Below are 15,987 nucleotides of genomic sequence, written 5' to 3' on the forward strand. Positions count from 1 at the left end.
AGTAGCCTTTGTCAAGGATGGAATTAATACTGTCCAGCTAATGGTCCTTCGCCAACATTATCAAACCCTGACTCCTACCGAATCCCCTTATGATTATACGTTCACATGAGGAAGATTCTTCATGTACAGCAGAAGAAGTGGGGAATGAAGAAGCAGCTCTCGAACCTGTATACCCCTTCCCTGTCCCCCCCCTCACCCCTAGAACCCCTGCAGGCAAGTTACCACACCCTGAAATATACCAGGAACGGATAATGACCCCAACTGCAGAAGGTCCTGTTCACTCCAGTGTATAAAAGATTCACCGGGCACTTCAGTGGGAAATATAATTCTTCCCCTATGGAGTACCCAGAATTTTAACCAATAAAGAACATGAGGCCATTTCCCTGAGAATAATATTGTTTATTTTCAGAAGTACTGCTAACAAAGAATGGATTTTTCATTGACCTTTTAAGTAAACAACCCTCAATGAGCCTGGAACATCATTTATATATGAAGGTATACTCTCTTTCTGATTGTCCTGACAGTTTGACCTTTGGGCCTTCCCTTTCAGTCCCCACTAGTGGATATTTCCAAAGAGGAGGTGGACTTAGAGACCTCAACTCCTCCTTCATTACTTCATTATATAGTGTAGCATTTAAAAGAGTTGGAACCATAAACTGTAAGAGTTAAAATGGTTGAGGTGGTAAACTGTAGTGAGTTAAAATAGTGGAAGACTTAAATTGTTGTAGATATAAGAGTGGGTGAGTATATTGTGATCATAGGAAATATGTTTTCACTACAGTGTCTTGTTTTAAAATCAATATCCAAGGTGGTAGCCAGGGAAATATTCCCAATTATGAATATACCCAAGTCAACTGGGTTTTATAGAGATTTTAATTAATAATACAATGAGAAATCAAAGAAAGAGAGAGAGAGAGAGAGAGAAAGGAAATAAATGAGAAAAGAATAGGCCGGCCCAGGCAGCCCTGGCCAACCCAGGCCTAAGCCCCCCCCAAAAAGATCAGTCAGTCCTAATCACTCACCATAGGATCTGTTCAAGCTAGGATTCAGGGGGACAGAGTCTCCCCAGAGGGAGTTCCAGCCAGAGTCAGCCTCCCTTGAAAGACCTCTTTAGAGATTGTCTCTCAAGAGTCTGTATATCTCAAGAGATTTTTTTTCAACAGTCTGTCCTTTTTCTTATATAGCGGGTTTTCTCCTATGTTACCTCCCCTAAGTTCTTCCATCTACCAATCACAGTAGACGTTTTCCAAAGGACAGCCCATTCTGAATTCACACCTGAGTAGATTAATTCTTTTAGTAATCCACACCTGAGTAGATTAATCCTTTTAGTAATCCACACCTGAGTAGGTTAGAATCTCTGTGTAAGTTTTTTCCTCTTTGCTCCTTTTAAGTTCATAATTAATTCTAAAAATAGGCATGGCTTAAGTATGGGTGTAAGTATTTTTCATTGTTCAGCAAGGAGTTTTCTCCCCTAAAGCAGTCTTAAGTACGGGTGGAGTAGAGGTCTTCACATTTCTGATCTAAGTAGAGTTCTCATATTTTAGATCTAAGTAGCTTCACTGTTTAAAATGGGGAATAGTTCCAATAATTGTCCCAATAAAAAATTCCCCACTGGGGAATTTTTAAAACATTCACAAGTCTGAGAAATTTCAAGATTCACAATCCCCCCTGATGATCATTGGGAGACTAGTCTCCCCATTGATCATTTAACATAATCATTTTGTAGTTCTAAATAAACTTCTAACTATAGATATACACAATATTCAATTTTCTAAGAGAAATTAGAATAGTGAGGGAGGAAATAGAAGAGAAAAGAAAGCAAAACCAATGTTTTGCTGGGCGCATTGACAGAAAGCCAAATTAGGGGCAGTCCCTTTTGGCATAAATGTGTACAATTACAATAAATGTTCAATCAAAGTTCAGTTCAATCAACCATATCCAAAGTTCATTCTTGATCTTCTTGATGTAGTGTGGATTTTCTGGCATCTTTCTGCAACAATTCATTCTCCTCAAAGTCCTCATCTCGCATGGTGGCACTCCCAGGGATAACATCCCCAGAGTCCAGGGTGTAAACCCTGTAAAAGTTGTGGTGCCAGACTCTGAGTAAAGAATCAAATACTGGACTTATACCTCTCCAGATTAAAGACTTGTTTTTTCTGACTATTTGATAGTTTTGTGTTATTTTCAAGTTAACATATCTCAGGAACCAACCATAGTTCCTTAATTTGCCTGATTAATGACATCAAACAAAGTAACATAAAGGAGAGATTCCTTTCCAACAGTTATAAAACTTATCCAGAGTCCTATGGCTACTAAATATTTGTAGTAATATCTGAATGTCTGTCTTGACTGTATTAAGGAAGAGAAAAGACTGCATTTTGATTGACAGAGACATATGACACAGAATTACATGGGGCTCTGGGTCAAGATTCCAAGCAAGGAGGTTGGGGGAGGTTTGTCCCAATGGACAACAGTTTTTCCTTCTGGAGCAGAAGTAAGGGTGCCTGGTAGCTACAATTTCAACTATAAAAGATACCACAGGTCCTTGGAAGACATCAGCTGTGGAGAAGGACTACTTCAGCCAGACTGCAGGTCAGCTGGCCTGGAGAATACAAGGAAGATTCACCTACTTCATTGGGAGTTGTTATCTTTCCTTTTGGACTTTGGCCCATCTTGGACTCAACTTTGTGAGATACTATTGATGTGTGACTTAACTTCTTTAGCTTTGGAATTTTGCCAATAGGATAGTTATTAGTTTTGGGGATAAGATTTAGAAATTTCCCTTCTCCTTGTCGACTGGGAAAAAACACAGAACTATTAAATGGTTAAAATCACTCTTTAATCAAGGGCAAAAGGGGTTCAATGCTAGTAGGCCTCAACATAGGGCTTCAAGCCACACTGCACAGAATCTGAGGATTGAACTCTGGCCACTCTGGTCACTGACCCCTGGGAATGCCAAACGTAGGAGAATAACAATTCCAAAGAGCCATTAAAGTGGGAAGTTTAAATATCTTTCCAGGTGAAATTTAGGGGCTCAGGATGAGAGGAACAGTTGATTGACATTACAATGGTAAGAAAGGAAAATTAGTTCCAGACAGGAATAACAGTGAGGGACTGATGCTTTACAATGGACACAAAAGGGAAAGATCCAGCCCAGGGCTGGGCCACCTAGGTAAAGGACTTTGGACTAAGGGGAGAAACCATTGGGACAAAAAGCGATACTTAACATCTGATGGGATTAGCCATTTCCAACCAAACTACAAGGATGTCCATTGTTAGCCTGAGACAGGTGAAGTAAGACCTTCCCTCAGGGAGAAAACTCTCCAGTGACAAGGTTTCTGGGTTTCTACCTCCCAACTAAATAAACTGGGGACTTCTAGATTTCCATGTTGACATCCTTTTTACCCTCATTCCTATCCCATTTCCCTATTAATAAACTAAAAAGATTTGGATGTTTACTTCTTGTTTCTTCCCCTTAAATTTCCCCTAATAACAAGTCTAAGGCTAATGCTCTCTATTCATTCAAAGTGTTAACTTTTTGTTGTTCAGTCATTTTTTTTTAATCCTGTTTGACTCTGTCAACTCAGAAAAACACAGAACCACTAAAAATGGTCAGAAAAACCAAATCTTTAATCAGGATAAGGGATAAGTTCTTAATATTCAGTTGCCACACAGAGTCAAATGCTAAATACCACAGAGAGCTAAATTGGGAACAAAATCTCTGGGAGAATGCACAGCCAAAGATGATTCTCCAATGAGCAATAGAACTTGGGGGTTTTATATATGTTTTGGGAAATTAAGGACAGAAAACATATACTGACTGGTTATCAGAAGGCCTGGGAAATATAGCCTGAGGCTAGGGTACTAGGGAGTGACCTAAGATACAATGGGAGAAACTTCTAAGACAAAAAGGTGATTGAGTTTTGAGTATTTCTATCATTCCTATGATAGGGTGTTCAGAGAGGGGTAGTATCTCTGGTATGGAGGGCTTGTTGTGCCCTCCTAGGGCAGCTCTCCAGCCTCTGACCCTCACCTGACACCCAGCTCTCACTTGTGGCTCCCAGTAGCTGCTAGCATGTGGCAGCGGCCACATCCCGGGCAACGGCTTCGACAGGCTGGCTAAACCTTGTGAGGGTAGCCATCGGGTCGTCGACCCCTGGTGAACCAGGGCTTTGCTCACCCAGCATGTGAAGACTGCTTCGGCCGAACAGAAGGAAGAGAAGGTTCAACGGCTGAGATGGCGATGCAGCAAAGCACTGTGGAGTGCTTAGGGCATGTTGGAGCACAAAAGACAACATGGCCATCCAATGCAGCTGAGGAAGTCTCCAGGTGTAACGACCTTTCATGCCATTGGACCCAGGCTTCCAACGTCGAGAGAGTGGGACTGTCTCTTTGCATCGACTCTTCCACTTAAATCTCTTTCACACACAAGTGTCCACACTCATCTATCCATAGATGAAAACGCACAAAGACAATCGTCATTCTTGGTTACCAAGAGACTACTACCACCATCATTCCTATTCAGGATACTTAATGGATGCTTGGTGATCCATTGTTCAGTCTAAGACCAGGTCAGTCTGGGACTTCCTTTAAGGACAGTTCCCAAGGGACTGGGGCAAAATTGGGGTTCCAAAAACACAGTCGACAACTCTGTGACACCATTTTGGGGTTTTATTGGCAAAGATCCTGCAGTGGTTTGTCATTTCCTTCTTCAGACCATTTTACAGATAAGGAAAATGAGGCAAACAGGGTTAAGTGGTTTGATAGGGGGTGGGGTTCAATTTGCTCAGGGTCACACAGCTAATAAGTGTCTGCAGCTAGATTTGAATACCTTCAGGACTCCAGATCTGGTGCTCTATCTACTGGTGTGATAGAGGCTGGCACTAGAGAAAATTCCAGGCTGAAGAGTATGTGAAATTAATCTCCTTGATGGGGGTGGGGGCCCAGGAGTGGATTCTAAAGGAGGAGGAGACTCTGGCTTAGAGAACAGTGAGGGTCTCTTGTGTAAAAATGGAGACTTGAACTCTGGACTCCAAACCCCAGAAGTCCTTGCTCTGGCTCCCAGAATGCCTTGTAACCTCACCTGGGCTGAGAACGAGATGGGGTATTTAACCTGGCTGTAAAGGCTACTGGGGTCTTTCCTGTTTTTGCTTCCAAGCAGACATGTCTCTTTCATGATGTAGGTGAGGTTAAATGGGCCTCTCGGCCCACCTAGCACGTGCTTCTCTTACTTGTATATTCTCAAATTCTCAACCTTTAATAAAACTCTAAAAATATAATACTCCTTGCAGAGAGAAACTAATTTCTACCTGCCTCAGTTTCCCACAATTTTAATCATAACAGTCAAATTTTAATCTTTACACTTGGTCTTGAGAAGCAGAAGAGAGAAGGTGGGAAAAATATTTTCTCCTGAGGGTTACCCATTTTTCCTGCTGGTGACTGGAAATCCTTCCCTACAACATTTCCCAACTGAAGGGACTTCTGAAGAGAAACCTGAGCAGACTTTACCTCAGCTTCTGTTGCCCAGGGGTGAATCAACCTGACTTTCTCTCAGGGGGTTCAGGCTGTCAAGGCCTGAGTTCCCCCCAAACTCTAGGAAGGAGGGGAAAGGGTTTAGATAGAGACAGGGACCCCTTTCCCCACTTTACTTTTCCCATTCTTCCCTGCCTGTTATTCCTTTTGTATTATCTGATTGAGTTAACATTAAGAGTTATCTGTTCCTCAAGCTGAGTGTGAGTGAACAGATCAAGGGGAGGGAGAGGAGGGTATAAATAGGTGTAGGAAGCTAGAGAGGAATTGGGAAAGGATTCACAAAGGAGAAGGTGGCATTAGATCTGAGCTTGGAAGCAAAATAAAATGTTCATTGCAAATCATTTTGGAAAGTCCTATTCTTATATAGATCTTCATAGAGTGGATTATGTTTTCCTATAGAAAAATAATTTCTGGGTTTTGGATTCCTATGAATCTTAAAAACTACTCAGACTGTACCTTAGAAGATTTGGCTTAGCTATTCCCTTATTGTAACAATGGAGATACTTGGTCTAACAAGAATCAGGAATGTATTGGGAACTGGGAAATTACTCCACCCTACTCAGACAGTGCCTTAGGGGAAGATAAAGTTGTAAACTCCTGATTGAACAATGAAAGTCCCTAACTCATACCTTATAGTAAAGTTAGAACCTTAAGATAGGTCTATTTTTAGATCTAATACAAAAAGGTGTTAAGTACCTATAAAGGTTAAATTAGTACCTAAAAAGGTCAAGTAACTTACAAAAGGCAAGCTTAACAAAGAGGAGTGAAGTACTCAGAAGATATAATCTAACCAGAGAAGGTGAGAACCAAAGAAGGTGAGAACTAGGAATGGGCAGGACTGGAAGAAAAGTATCTACTGTGATTGGTAGACGTGAAAATTTAGAGGAGGTTACATAAGAGAAAATTTCTTTAAAAGGAAGGGGCAAAAAGTCAGGAGGAAATTGAGTTCAGTTGAACTGAGTGAGATTCTGAACTCAGTTCAGGAGATTCAGTGGAGGACTGGAGCTTGCTTGGAGATGGTCTTGTGGTGAGTGATAAGACTGATTCCCTCTCCCTTAGGCTCAGGGAGGCCAATTTGGCCTAGACCTTTAATTACTGCTTGGCTCAGCCTGAGCCAGAGTAGTTTAAATTAATTTTCTCTCTCTCTCTTTCTTTCCTTCCCTCAATTCCTTCTCTCTTTATTAATTAAAATCTCCATAAATCGCCAGATGACTTGGGTATTTTCATATTTGGGAATTTCCCATGGTGACCACTTATTTAGATTTTTAAATCAAAACACTAAAAATTAATCTTTACATTCCTGAACCGAGATTTAAGATGAAAGAAATGAAAATTATGACAACAGTTCTGTGCCTATTTCAAATAGCAAAACTATGTGCAATGTTCAATAAAAGAAGTGTAAATATCCTGCAATTGATTAATCAGGAAACCCTTCCTGATAGATTATAAAGTATACCCAACAATAGAAACAGCTCTCAGAGGTATCCACCTATTGGGGAAATGATTAAACTAATTATGGTATTTGTATGGACTAAAATATTATTGCTCCATAAGAAGTTGTTGAAACCAGCCTTCAAGGATCTTGCTGAGGCTGACTTGTGGCTGACCTACTCAGGTTCCCAGACCCGTGAATTGCTTGAGGCTGACAAATCTCAGTATTGAACTATTTTGTAAATACTCAACTCTTGGCTCCCAGGATTACCAAGCTTTTTCTACAGTCTTTTGATTGTTGGGAAAAACAGTCTACCTTGTGAGAATTATGGATGTCCAAACTTCCTCAGATGTAAGGATAATTTTAGGGTTGTGACCTAATCTAAATTAATTTGGCCACCAGAGAAAATCCCAAATAAAATACCCAAGTCAGTTTGGAAATTTATGGTGATTTTAATTAATATAGAGGGAAGGAATTAAGGAGAAGAGAGACAAGAGGGTATAGGATTTCTCCCGCCTGGCCTGCGCCACAAGGTCTTTGAAGAAGATTATAGACTTTTCTAAGAGGATAGTGTTTGGAAGTTAAAGGAAAAAAGAATCAGCCTAAACTCCGAGAGAGAGCGCAGTGAAAATGCCTCACCTGAACTAGGCTACTCAGCTTCTCCCAGTATAGTATTGTGAATCTTAAAATTTCTCAAACTCTACCTTGGAACATTATCTTAAGGTTATGGTTAAGGTTATTCCTTATTTTAAACAATGGAGGTACTTGATCAGGAATGTATTGGGAATTTTACATTACTCCACCCATACTTAGGCATACTATAGGGGAAGATAAAGTTGTAAAACTCCTTAGTGAACAATGAAGGTACTTTACTCATACTTATAGTGAGGCCAAAACCTTAAGCTAGGTCTATTTTTAGATCTAATACAAAAGGGTGCTAAGTACCTATGAAGGTCAAATTAATCACTAAAAGGTCAGGCAACTTGCAAGGGGCAAGCTTAGCAAAGAGGTGTGAAGTACTCAGAAGATATAATCTACCCAGAGAAGGTGAGAACTAAAAACTAAGAATGGGCTCTCCTAGGAAGTGTCTACTGTGATTGGTAGACGTGAAAATTTAGAGGAGGTGACACAAGAGAAATTTCTCTTTAAAAGGAGCTGTCTTAACCAGTTCAAGGTAGTTCGATTTAGTTCAGCTTTGGTAGCTGAATTGGAGGTCAGGGGTCAGAGGAGGCTGCTGGGTCTCTGAACACTAGAGTTTTGCTTGGAAAGATCTTGTGGTGAGTGATTAAAGACTGACTTAGTTTCTCTCTTAAAGAGAAAGGCCTAGGCCATTGGCCTAGGGCCTAGCCTTTTCCTACTATTTCCTCTTACTCTGTCTCTTTCCCTTTCCTTAATTCCTTCATTTATATTAACTAAAATCTCCATAAAACCCAGCTGACATGGGTATTTCATATTTGGGAATTTTTCCCATGGCGACCACTTATTTTTGATATAAAATCAAGATGCTAAAAATTATCTTTACAGTTTGGGTCATTCACAGTCTTGAAACCCATATTTCCGCTGTCACAGTATCAAGGAAAACTCACGGCCCAAACCGGACAATAGCTGACACCACTCCAAGATGCTGAAACACTCAGCGAGCTGCCACCAAAGCCACCTCACTGTGGAAAGAGAGGAAGTGATGCAAAATATATAGAAGGTTTTTATATCACTTTCCTGCGTCTCACATATACCAATGGTAGCTTAAGCTTGACTTAGGACAGCCCAGGGGTCTGTCAGTTGTTTCTGATTTGTCATTTGCTAGCACATGTCTGTCATAGGCCATCTTCCTAAATACTTAATCCTTAAGTATGGATGTAGACATTCCTATTTTTGTTAGACTAAGTAGCGTGGATGTAATCTAAAGTTCACACAGAGGACCTTCAGTCTGGTCTTCTGAGAACTGTACCTCTCCCCCTCAGTTTTAATCCTCTTACAACAACTCCATTCCCAGCCCTTTGGGGGATCCCTGGCATTTGGTTGTGTGGTCACCAGTTGCAGCTCCTGGCTCTGATTATAGATCCTAAGTTTTGCTCTTATTGGTTGCCTGCTTTCTAATTTAAGTTGACAAAATAAGAAAATGGACTATTGTAGAGCAAACTGAGAAGACTTTTATGAAGTGATGATGAATGAAGTAAGCAGAACCTTCCTAGTTATGTGATAGAAGGTATTTAACTCCCATTTGCCTAGCCTTTACCCCTCCTCTGTCTTGGAAACAATACACAGTATTGATTCTAAGATGGAAAGTAAGGATTAAAATAAAAATTTTTTTTTAATTCCATCTTTAACAAGCCTTTCCAAGTTCTCCTTAATCTTAGTGCCTTTTCTTTGAGACTACCCTAGATTTATCCTGTATGTGGCTTGTTATCCAAAGTTCTGCTGGTTGTCTCACTCATTAGACTGCCTTAAGGGCAGGACTGTTTTTTTTTTTTCTTTTCTTGGTCTGCCAGCGATTAGGACAATATCTGGCACATAATAGGTTAAAAAAAATTATAAACCTCACCTTCCACTGTAGAATCGACTACTGATTCTAAGACCGGAAGAGCAGCAACAAACAGGCAATTGGGTTTAGGTGACTCAGCTAGGAAGTCTCTGAGGTTGAATTTGAACTCAAGACCTTGTCAACCTGGAATTTAGAAGTCCCCAGTTTATTTAGTTTGGAGGTAGAAACCCCAGGTTTTGACCTATTCTTAGGAGAATTTTCTCCCTGAGGGAAGGTCCTACTTCACTGGTCTCAGGCTAAAAATAGACAACCCACTTCAAGTGGGAGTTTAACCCAATCCGAAGGCGAGTGACTCTGGCGGCGCTATAAGCTTGCTAGCTGAAGGTCCCGAGTTCTGACCCTCCAAAGGAGGGTGTGATATAATGGGAAAAGGCCTCTATCCGCTAAGACACCTAGCTGCCTCCACAATAATCTCTTTCCTTACCTTCCGTCTAGGAATTAATGTTAAGTATTGGTTCCAAAGCAGAAGAGCCATAAGGCTTAGGCAATGGGGGTTAAATGACTTACCCAGGGTCATCCAGCTAGGAAGTGTTTGAGTTCACATTTGAAACCAGGACCTCTGGTCTCCAAGCTTTGCTCTTAATCCTCTGAGCCACCCAGCTCCCTCCACAGTAAATTTTTAATAAGTGCTAACTTATTGAGAGCTTTGACTATATGTAAAATTAATGTGTTTGCCAGAAGATTTATTGCATTTTTATCAAGTAAATATAAGTAGATATGTGTTATATCAGTAGGTAAAATGCCCCAGTGAGGAGGGATGCATTCCGTGAATGGAGGGGGGCTGGAGCAAAGGCTCGGGCTTGGGGCGTGGTGTCCGGCGCCAACCCGGCACCAGCACGACAAGGGGAGGTGGCCATCGGGGAAGTTTCGCACCATCCGCCAGTGGGCGGTGGCGCGGCTCTTCCGGGCTCGCGCCCTCGCCTCATCTCGCCCCGCCCCGTCACGTGAGCGCTACGCATGACGTAGAAGGAAGAAGACGCCATTAGAAGCAGTCGGAGTGGGCTCGTTCTTCCCCCCCTGGCCCCTGACGTGGAGCGCAGTCCCTCCTCGGACCTTGGCTTGGCGTTCTGGTTCCTGCCCGCCCGGTAGGGGCCGGGGGAGCTTTCGACGTAGCTGTCACTGTCGTTGTTGCTGCGGGCAGCGCGACCGGGCCTGAGTCACTGGCGGCGGCGGGGCTGGGCCTCGGATGTGAAGGCGCCGCCGAGGCAACGCTGCGCGAGGAGCTTGGCTAGACTCTGAGGGGAAGCGGCGGGCGGGCAGGATGGCGGCGGCGGCCGGAGGAGGTGGCGGCGGCGGGGCCGGGGCGAGCGGCGGCCGAGCCTACTCGTTCAAGGTGGTGTTGCTGGGCGAGGGCTGCGTGGGGAAGACGTCGTTGGTGCTGCGCTACTGCGAGAACAAGTTCAACGACAAGCACATCACCACTCTGCAGGTGAGCCCGGACCGGGGGGCGGGGCGGCGGACGGGGGCCGCGCTGCCGCAGGCCGGCCTGTCACCTTGGCGCCCCGGGGACGGGCCGCCGCCGCCGGGTACCCTAGCCCTTCGCCCAGGTCCTGTGCGACTGCGGGCAGCAAGAGTTGATAGAGCAGCTCCCGAGTTTCCGGAAGCTGAAACTGGCACCCAGGCTTGGGTACACTCGGTGTTCAACGCTTCCTGGGTGCCACTGGGCTTTCAGCACTTTCTGTATGACATAGACAGAGAACATTTATTAATCGCTTACTAGGTGCCAGATAGAACAATTATTGTGTCTAGGTAGAGCTTTAGATGCTGATCATATGCCCGATGGGGAGATGAAGCATGTATTATGTTCATTCCAGATAGATAAAACCATTTATTAAGCTTACATTGGGGAAGGGTGGGACCAAGGGGGCTAGGTGGCTCAGTGGATAGAGAGCCAGGCCCAGAGACGGGAGGTCCTGGGTTCAGATCTGGTCTCAGGCACTTCCTAGCTATGTGACCCTGGACGAGTCACTTAACCCCCCTTGCCCAGCCTTTACCGATCTTTTTCCCTGGAATCAATACACGCTATTGATTAGAAGACACATGGTAAGGGTTAAAAAAAAAAAAAGCTTCCCTATTTGGCATACATATTGTGTACCTGGCACTGGGGGATAGGGGGTGATACTGAGAGAGCCAGCCTCTGGCCTCAGTGAGCACATACTGTCATGAGACAACGTGCCAGCAGCAATACTTTGACAGCGCTTGAGTAGCCTGTGTCTTGGGCCTCGGAAATCAGGAACTTGGGTTGGGCCCTGAATGGGCGGAACTGACAGCCAACTTTTGAGGCTGGACGACCAAATATTTAGCAAGTTTCATTTTGTTCCTCGGGTCTTTGAATTATATTCTGATTGGTGAACTCTAGTCCCTGGAAGGCTTTTGAAAGGACAGGATAGGCTATGCCTAGTTCTATTTGCTGCCTGTGTCTGCCTTTTGGCTTATGCTGCTCTTCTCTTTGAAATCAGCTGAGAGAAACTTAATTCACTTGCTCTTTAAAATAAAAGATACTTAGCTTTGTAACTTTTATGTATTCTTCTGGAATTACTCTCTATGGTGCAAGTGCCTTTTTTTACTGAATTATTAATTATGAACATTGGTAGGAAAGTGGGGATAAGAGTATATAGTTCTCATCTCTCCCTTTCCCCTCCACCTATCCAAAACCTTGGTGCAAATCTTGCCAAATTATTTGGGCAAATTTACTTAGTCTTCCTAGGCCTCAGTTTCTTCATCTGTAAAATGGAGGAGTTGGTATAGATGTGCAGATCTTGTGAGAAATAGTCAAATATGAGAATAATACAAGAGCAAACAAAATTTTTTGGCTAGTAAAGAAATTATTTTAATCACATTTTCATGTTCAAATAGAGATCCAGTTTCAGAATAAAATGAGAAATTATGGAAGATGATTTACAAACTAGATAGATATTTTAAATATCTTAAATGCTACAGCTGTTATATTAGGTCTTCAGTAATTGTGTACCTACTGTGTATATACATGCATGTATCACTGGATACAAAGTCTCGATTGTATTTCTATCTAAAGTGATTGGCGCTTATTTAAAAAATTCAGAAATCTCCAATATACAATAGTAATTGAAATATTCTGGTAGGTAGGAGTGCTTTAATGACACTTGAGCAAAAAAGAAGTGGGCAAAAAGTGAACTTTTGGTAGCTGTAATACATATATTCTTGCAACTAGTGTCACATTGTATAAAAGACATTTTAATATTAAACAGTGTAACAATAGTAATCTTGTGTACAGGTCACTAAACTGTTAGATAAATAAAAGCCAAGGCCTGGAAAAACTCAACCAGTTAAGCAGGCCTATTTATAAAGTAAACTTATGTTTGCATAACACTTAAAACAAAATTTTTTTGCTCTTCTGAGGTAAAAATTGAAGATAACAATTTTGAGGTTTAACTTATATTGAATATTTGGCTTCCATCTTTGAACATAAAATAATGGCACTTTGATTTTAGTTGCATTTGCTATCCGCTAAAGACTAACCAGACAAGAGATAGTGATCATGTTTTTCTATATACCAAGTGATAGCATTGGGCTATATGAGAATTCAGAGAGAAATTAGAGACTTCCTGCTTCGAGTATGATTTTTAATGTTGGTGAAACTCCTCCCGTTTCAGAATTTTGCAAGCTACCTGTTGCATGAGAACTTTGGGGCTTAGATCAGTTGGGCAAATATATAGACATATATGTTTTTATAATTAAAATATTTATATGTTAACATACACACGACTTGAACAGTATATTGGGACACTTTGTTAGGCGATGATATTAGGTGAGGTTGGCTTAGACTTCCTATTTCCCTACCTCCTCATCCTCTTCAGAGAGCAGCAGTCTAGAGATGTCACTGTTTTTAATGGTAAAATTTGATTGTTAGATGAAATGCCATGGTATAATGGAGCATAACATAGGGAAATCCCAGTGTGAAATACAGAAAATGCTCTAAAACTCCTGGATTTTTTAAATGAGGTTGTGTAATAAGTTTGACTAAGGAGAGACTAAAACTTGTATACTTCTAATTTGCAAATGGAGGATAAGATTGATACACCCTTGATTGGATACACTACATTAGGAATTAGAAGATTTGGATTTTTAATCCTTCCTTTGCTTTTCTATTGGAAGGCAAGGAGGCAGGCAGGAATGAGTTAACTAAGCACCTGCTCTAGACCCAGCACTTTACAAATATTGTTGCATTTGATCCTCACAACTTGGGAGATAGGTGCTATTTTTTACATCTGAGGAAACAAAGGCTAAGGGAGGTTAGGTGACTTGGGTCACATAGCTATTGTCTGAAACTGGGTTTGAACTTGGGCCTCCCTGATTATACATACATGATGAGATACAGCTTCTGAGTGCTATGGAATGACATGGATGTAGTAGCTAGGAGGATAAAATGGGTTACAGTTTTTACTCTGGAAAATAATACTCACGTCCCTTGAGATCAAAGATCCCACTAACATTAAAGAAAGAGCTGACATCTTTACATCCATGTTTTATAAAGTAGAAAATTGGAGATATAGGAAGTTTGGGTAATTTTAGGAGGAAGTTTTCTCTGATCTTGCTTAAAACAAGACCCTCTAGTCATATAACTGAATTCCTTTTGTAAGCATATTTCTTTTTACTTGAGGAATATTGTTTAATACTTTGAGAGTGTTGTAGCTCTTAGAAAACAATCTCTATCTTCTTTTAAAGGATTTGAAAGAATTTGCCTTGTTTCTAAACTTTTTAGAATCGGATTAAAAATTAAATGCAGTTGGTAGTGGATATGAGTTGGCTTCGTGCAATCAGTGTAATCATTGATATCATTTGGTTTCCTGTAGTCATTTCATTTTTGTAAATTATCTGTTTGAATTCTTTGAGGCATAAAATTAACTATACTGGCAAGCTGAAGGTGAACATTTTAACTATGAGTAAATCTATGTGGAGAATTTGTGTATCCAAGAAGATACTGGCTAGACTGATAAAGCAGGAAGAGCCTTAGAGATGAGTCAGACATGGTAATTTAACTACTTAATTGTATACCCTTATATAGATTCTTATGGATAGATATTAAGACATCCTGTATTGTTAAACAGTCTAATTTTCACTTTTGAGTCTTTTGCTCTAGCTCTATTAAACCAATATAAGTCTCTGACCAAATGTAGCATTCATAAAATATATAAGAAGTACTTGTATAAAATGGGCTCCCTTCTCCACCTGTCAGTCCTCTTGCTAATGAGCTTCAAAGCTGTTCAGTCTTTCTCCTCTGAGTCAATGGTTTCTTTTCTCACAACTTGGTAAAGGCTGAATTAAGAGAATGGCCCTACTTCCCTCTAGGCTTTTTCCTAGATTAGGAGCCCCTACACCTGGCTTCCACTTATGTGTTCACTACTAACATTTTTGAACCACTTTAGAGTCCCCGCCTCTCTGAGCTCTAATTTCCTCATTTACAAAATGTCTGTTCTTTCTCTCAGAGTTCTTCTGAGGATCTAGTCAGAAAATGTAACTCTGGATGAGGAAGAAAAATTTGGCTTTTATTTCATCAGTTATCTCTATTGGAGATTAGTCAACTGAGTTCTTCTAGCTTCCATGTTGTAGGCTTCTTGAGGGTGTCACATACTAATCATTTTGCCTCATTTTATATATCCAGCTCTTAGCAAAGTGCCTGGCACATAATAAGTAGTTATATAATTATGAATGTAATTATACATATTAATAAACATTGATTAATTCCCTTCTATCTTCAAAACTTCTTTATATCTTTACCTACTTATTCTTCCTTTGCTTGTGTTAGGAGACAAATTTCCTTCCTAGCCAATATTTACTTGTGCTCCTAGTTGTATCTGATCTTTTTCCTTTCCATCTTCTCTGATCCCTTGCTTCATTAATGATCTCCTCCCTTATATTTTTTAGATATTTTTTCTCTTTACCTTTTCCTACAGCCATGTTCACAGTTCCTCTGAGCGCAAAACAAAAATAGAATATTCTTCCTCCAAAGTAAAACCTTTTCCTCTAACCTGCTAGCCTTGCTAATACTATTTCATGGACTCTTCCTTAACAGATTTTTAGAGAGTAACCTGACTTTTTCTTAGCTTCTTGAAATCTGACCTCCCACCTTTGTTAAAAGATTCCCATTTCTCAAAAGTCAATTGCCTCCTACTTGCCAAAATAAGTGAACCTTTCCCTAGGTTATTAATGTTTTAATTACCAAATGTGAAAGCCTTTTTCCATCTCTTTGAACATTCTGCCTTATCTGAAACTGATCACTCCTTCCCTTTGTAGTCCTTTTATTTTTAATGGGCTTTCTTGACCCTTCTATCTTAGTTATTTAGTGACTAATGCATTTCTGGCTTGTCTTTGCTGGTTCTTCCTACCCTCTACCCTGGATCCAGTTCTTGGCTCTCTTCTCTCTACATTTTATCTTCCTTATGTAAATGTTAAATTTAATGGTTGGTCTTAAATTATACGAAATAACGTGATCACTGAAATT

At 41.0% G+C, this 15,987-nt stretch overlaps 1 protein-coding gene and 1 long non-coding RNA gene across 2 annotated transcripts in view; one reads left to right on the forward strand and one right to left on the reverse strand.

Annotated features, from left to right (window-relative positions):
- Positions 1 to 389: 389 nt before the first annotated feature.
- Positions 390 to 10,441, reverse strand: LOC103105047 (uncharacterized). Its single transcript, XR_472352.3, has 4 exons — positions 10,014 to 10,441; positions 9,507 to 9,629; positions 1,308 to 4,445; positions 390 to 1,275 (listed from the first exon to the last, which is right to left on the reverse strand). It is a non-coding gene; the product is annotated as an uncharacterized LOC103105047 (long non-coding RNA).
- Positions 10,442 to 10,445: 4 nt separating this feature from the next.
- The window catches only part of RAB21 (RAB21, member RAS oncogene family), a 36,912-nt gene continuing 31,370 nt past the window's right edge, over positions 10,446 to 15,987 (forward strand). Inside the window, exon 1 of the mRNA XM_001370391.5 lies at positions 10,446 to 10,935. Coding sequence (XP_001370428.1) covers positions 10,768 to 10,935 — 168 coding nt within the window. The 5' untranslated portion in view covers positions 10,446 to 10,767. The remainder of the gene's footprint in view (positions 10,936 to 15,987) is intronic.

This window comes from Monodelphis domestica, chromosome 5 (genome assembly GCF_027887165.1).
Source record: "Monodelphis domestica isolate mMonDom1 chromosome 5, mMonDom1.pri, whole genome shotgun sequence".
Lineage (NCBI taxonomy): Eukaryota > Metazoa > Chordata > Mammalia > Didelphimorphia > Didelphidae > Monodelphis > Monodelphis domestica.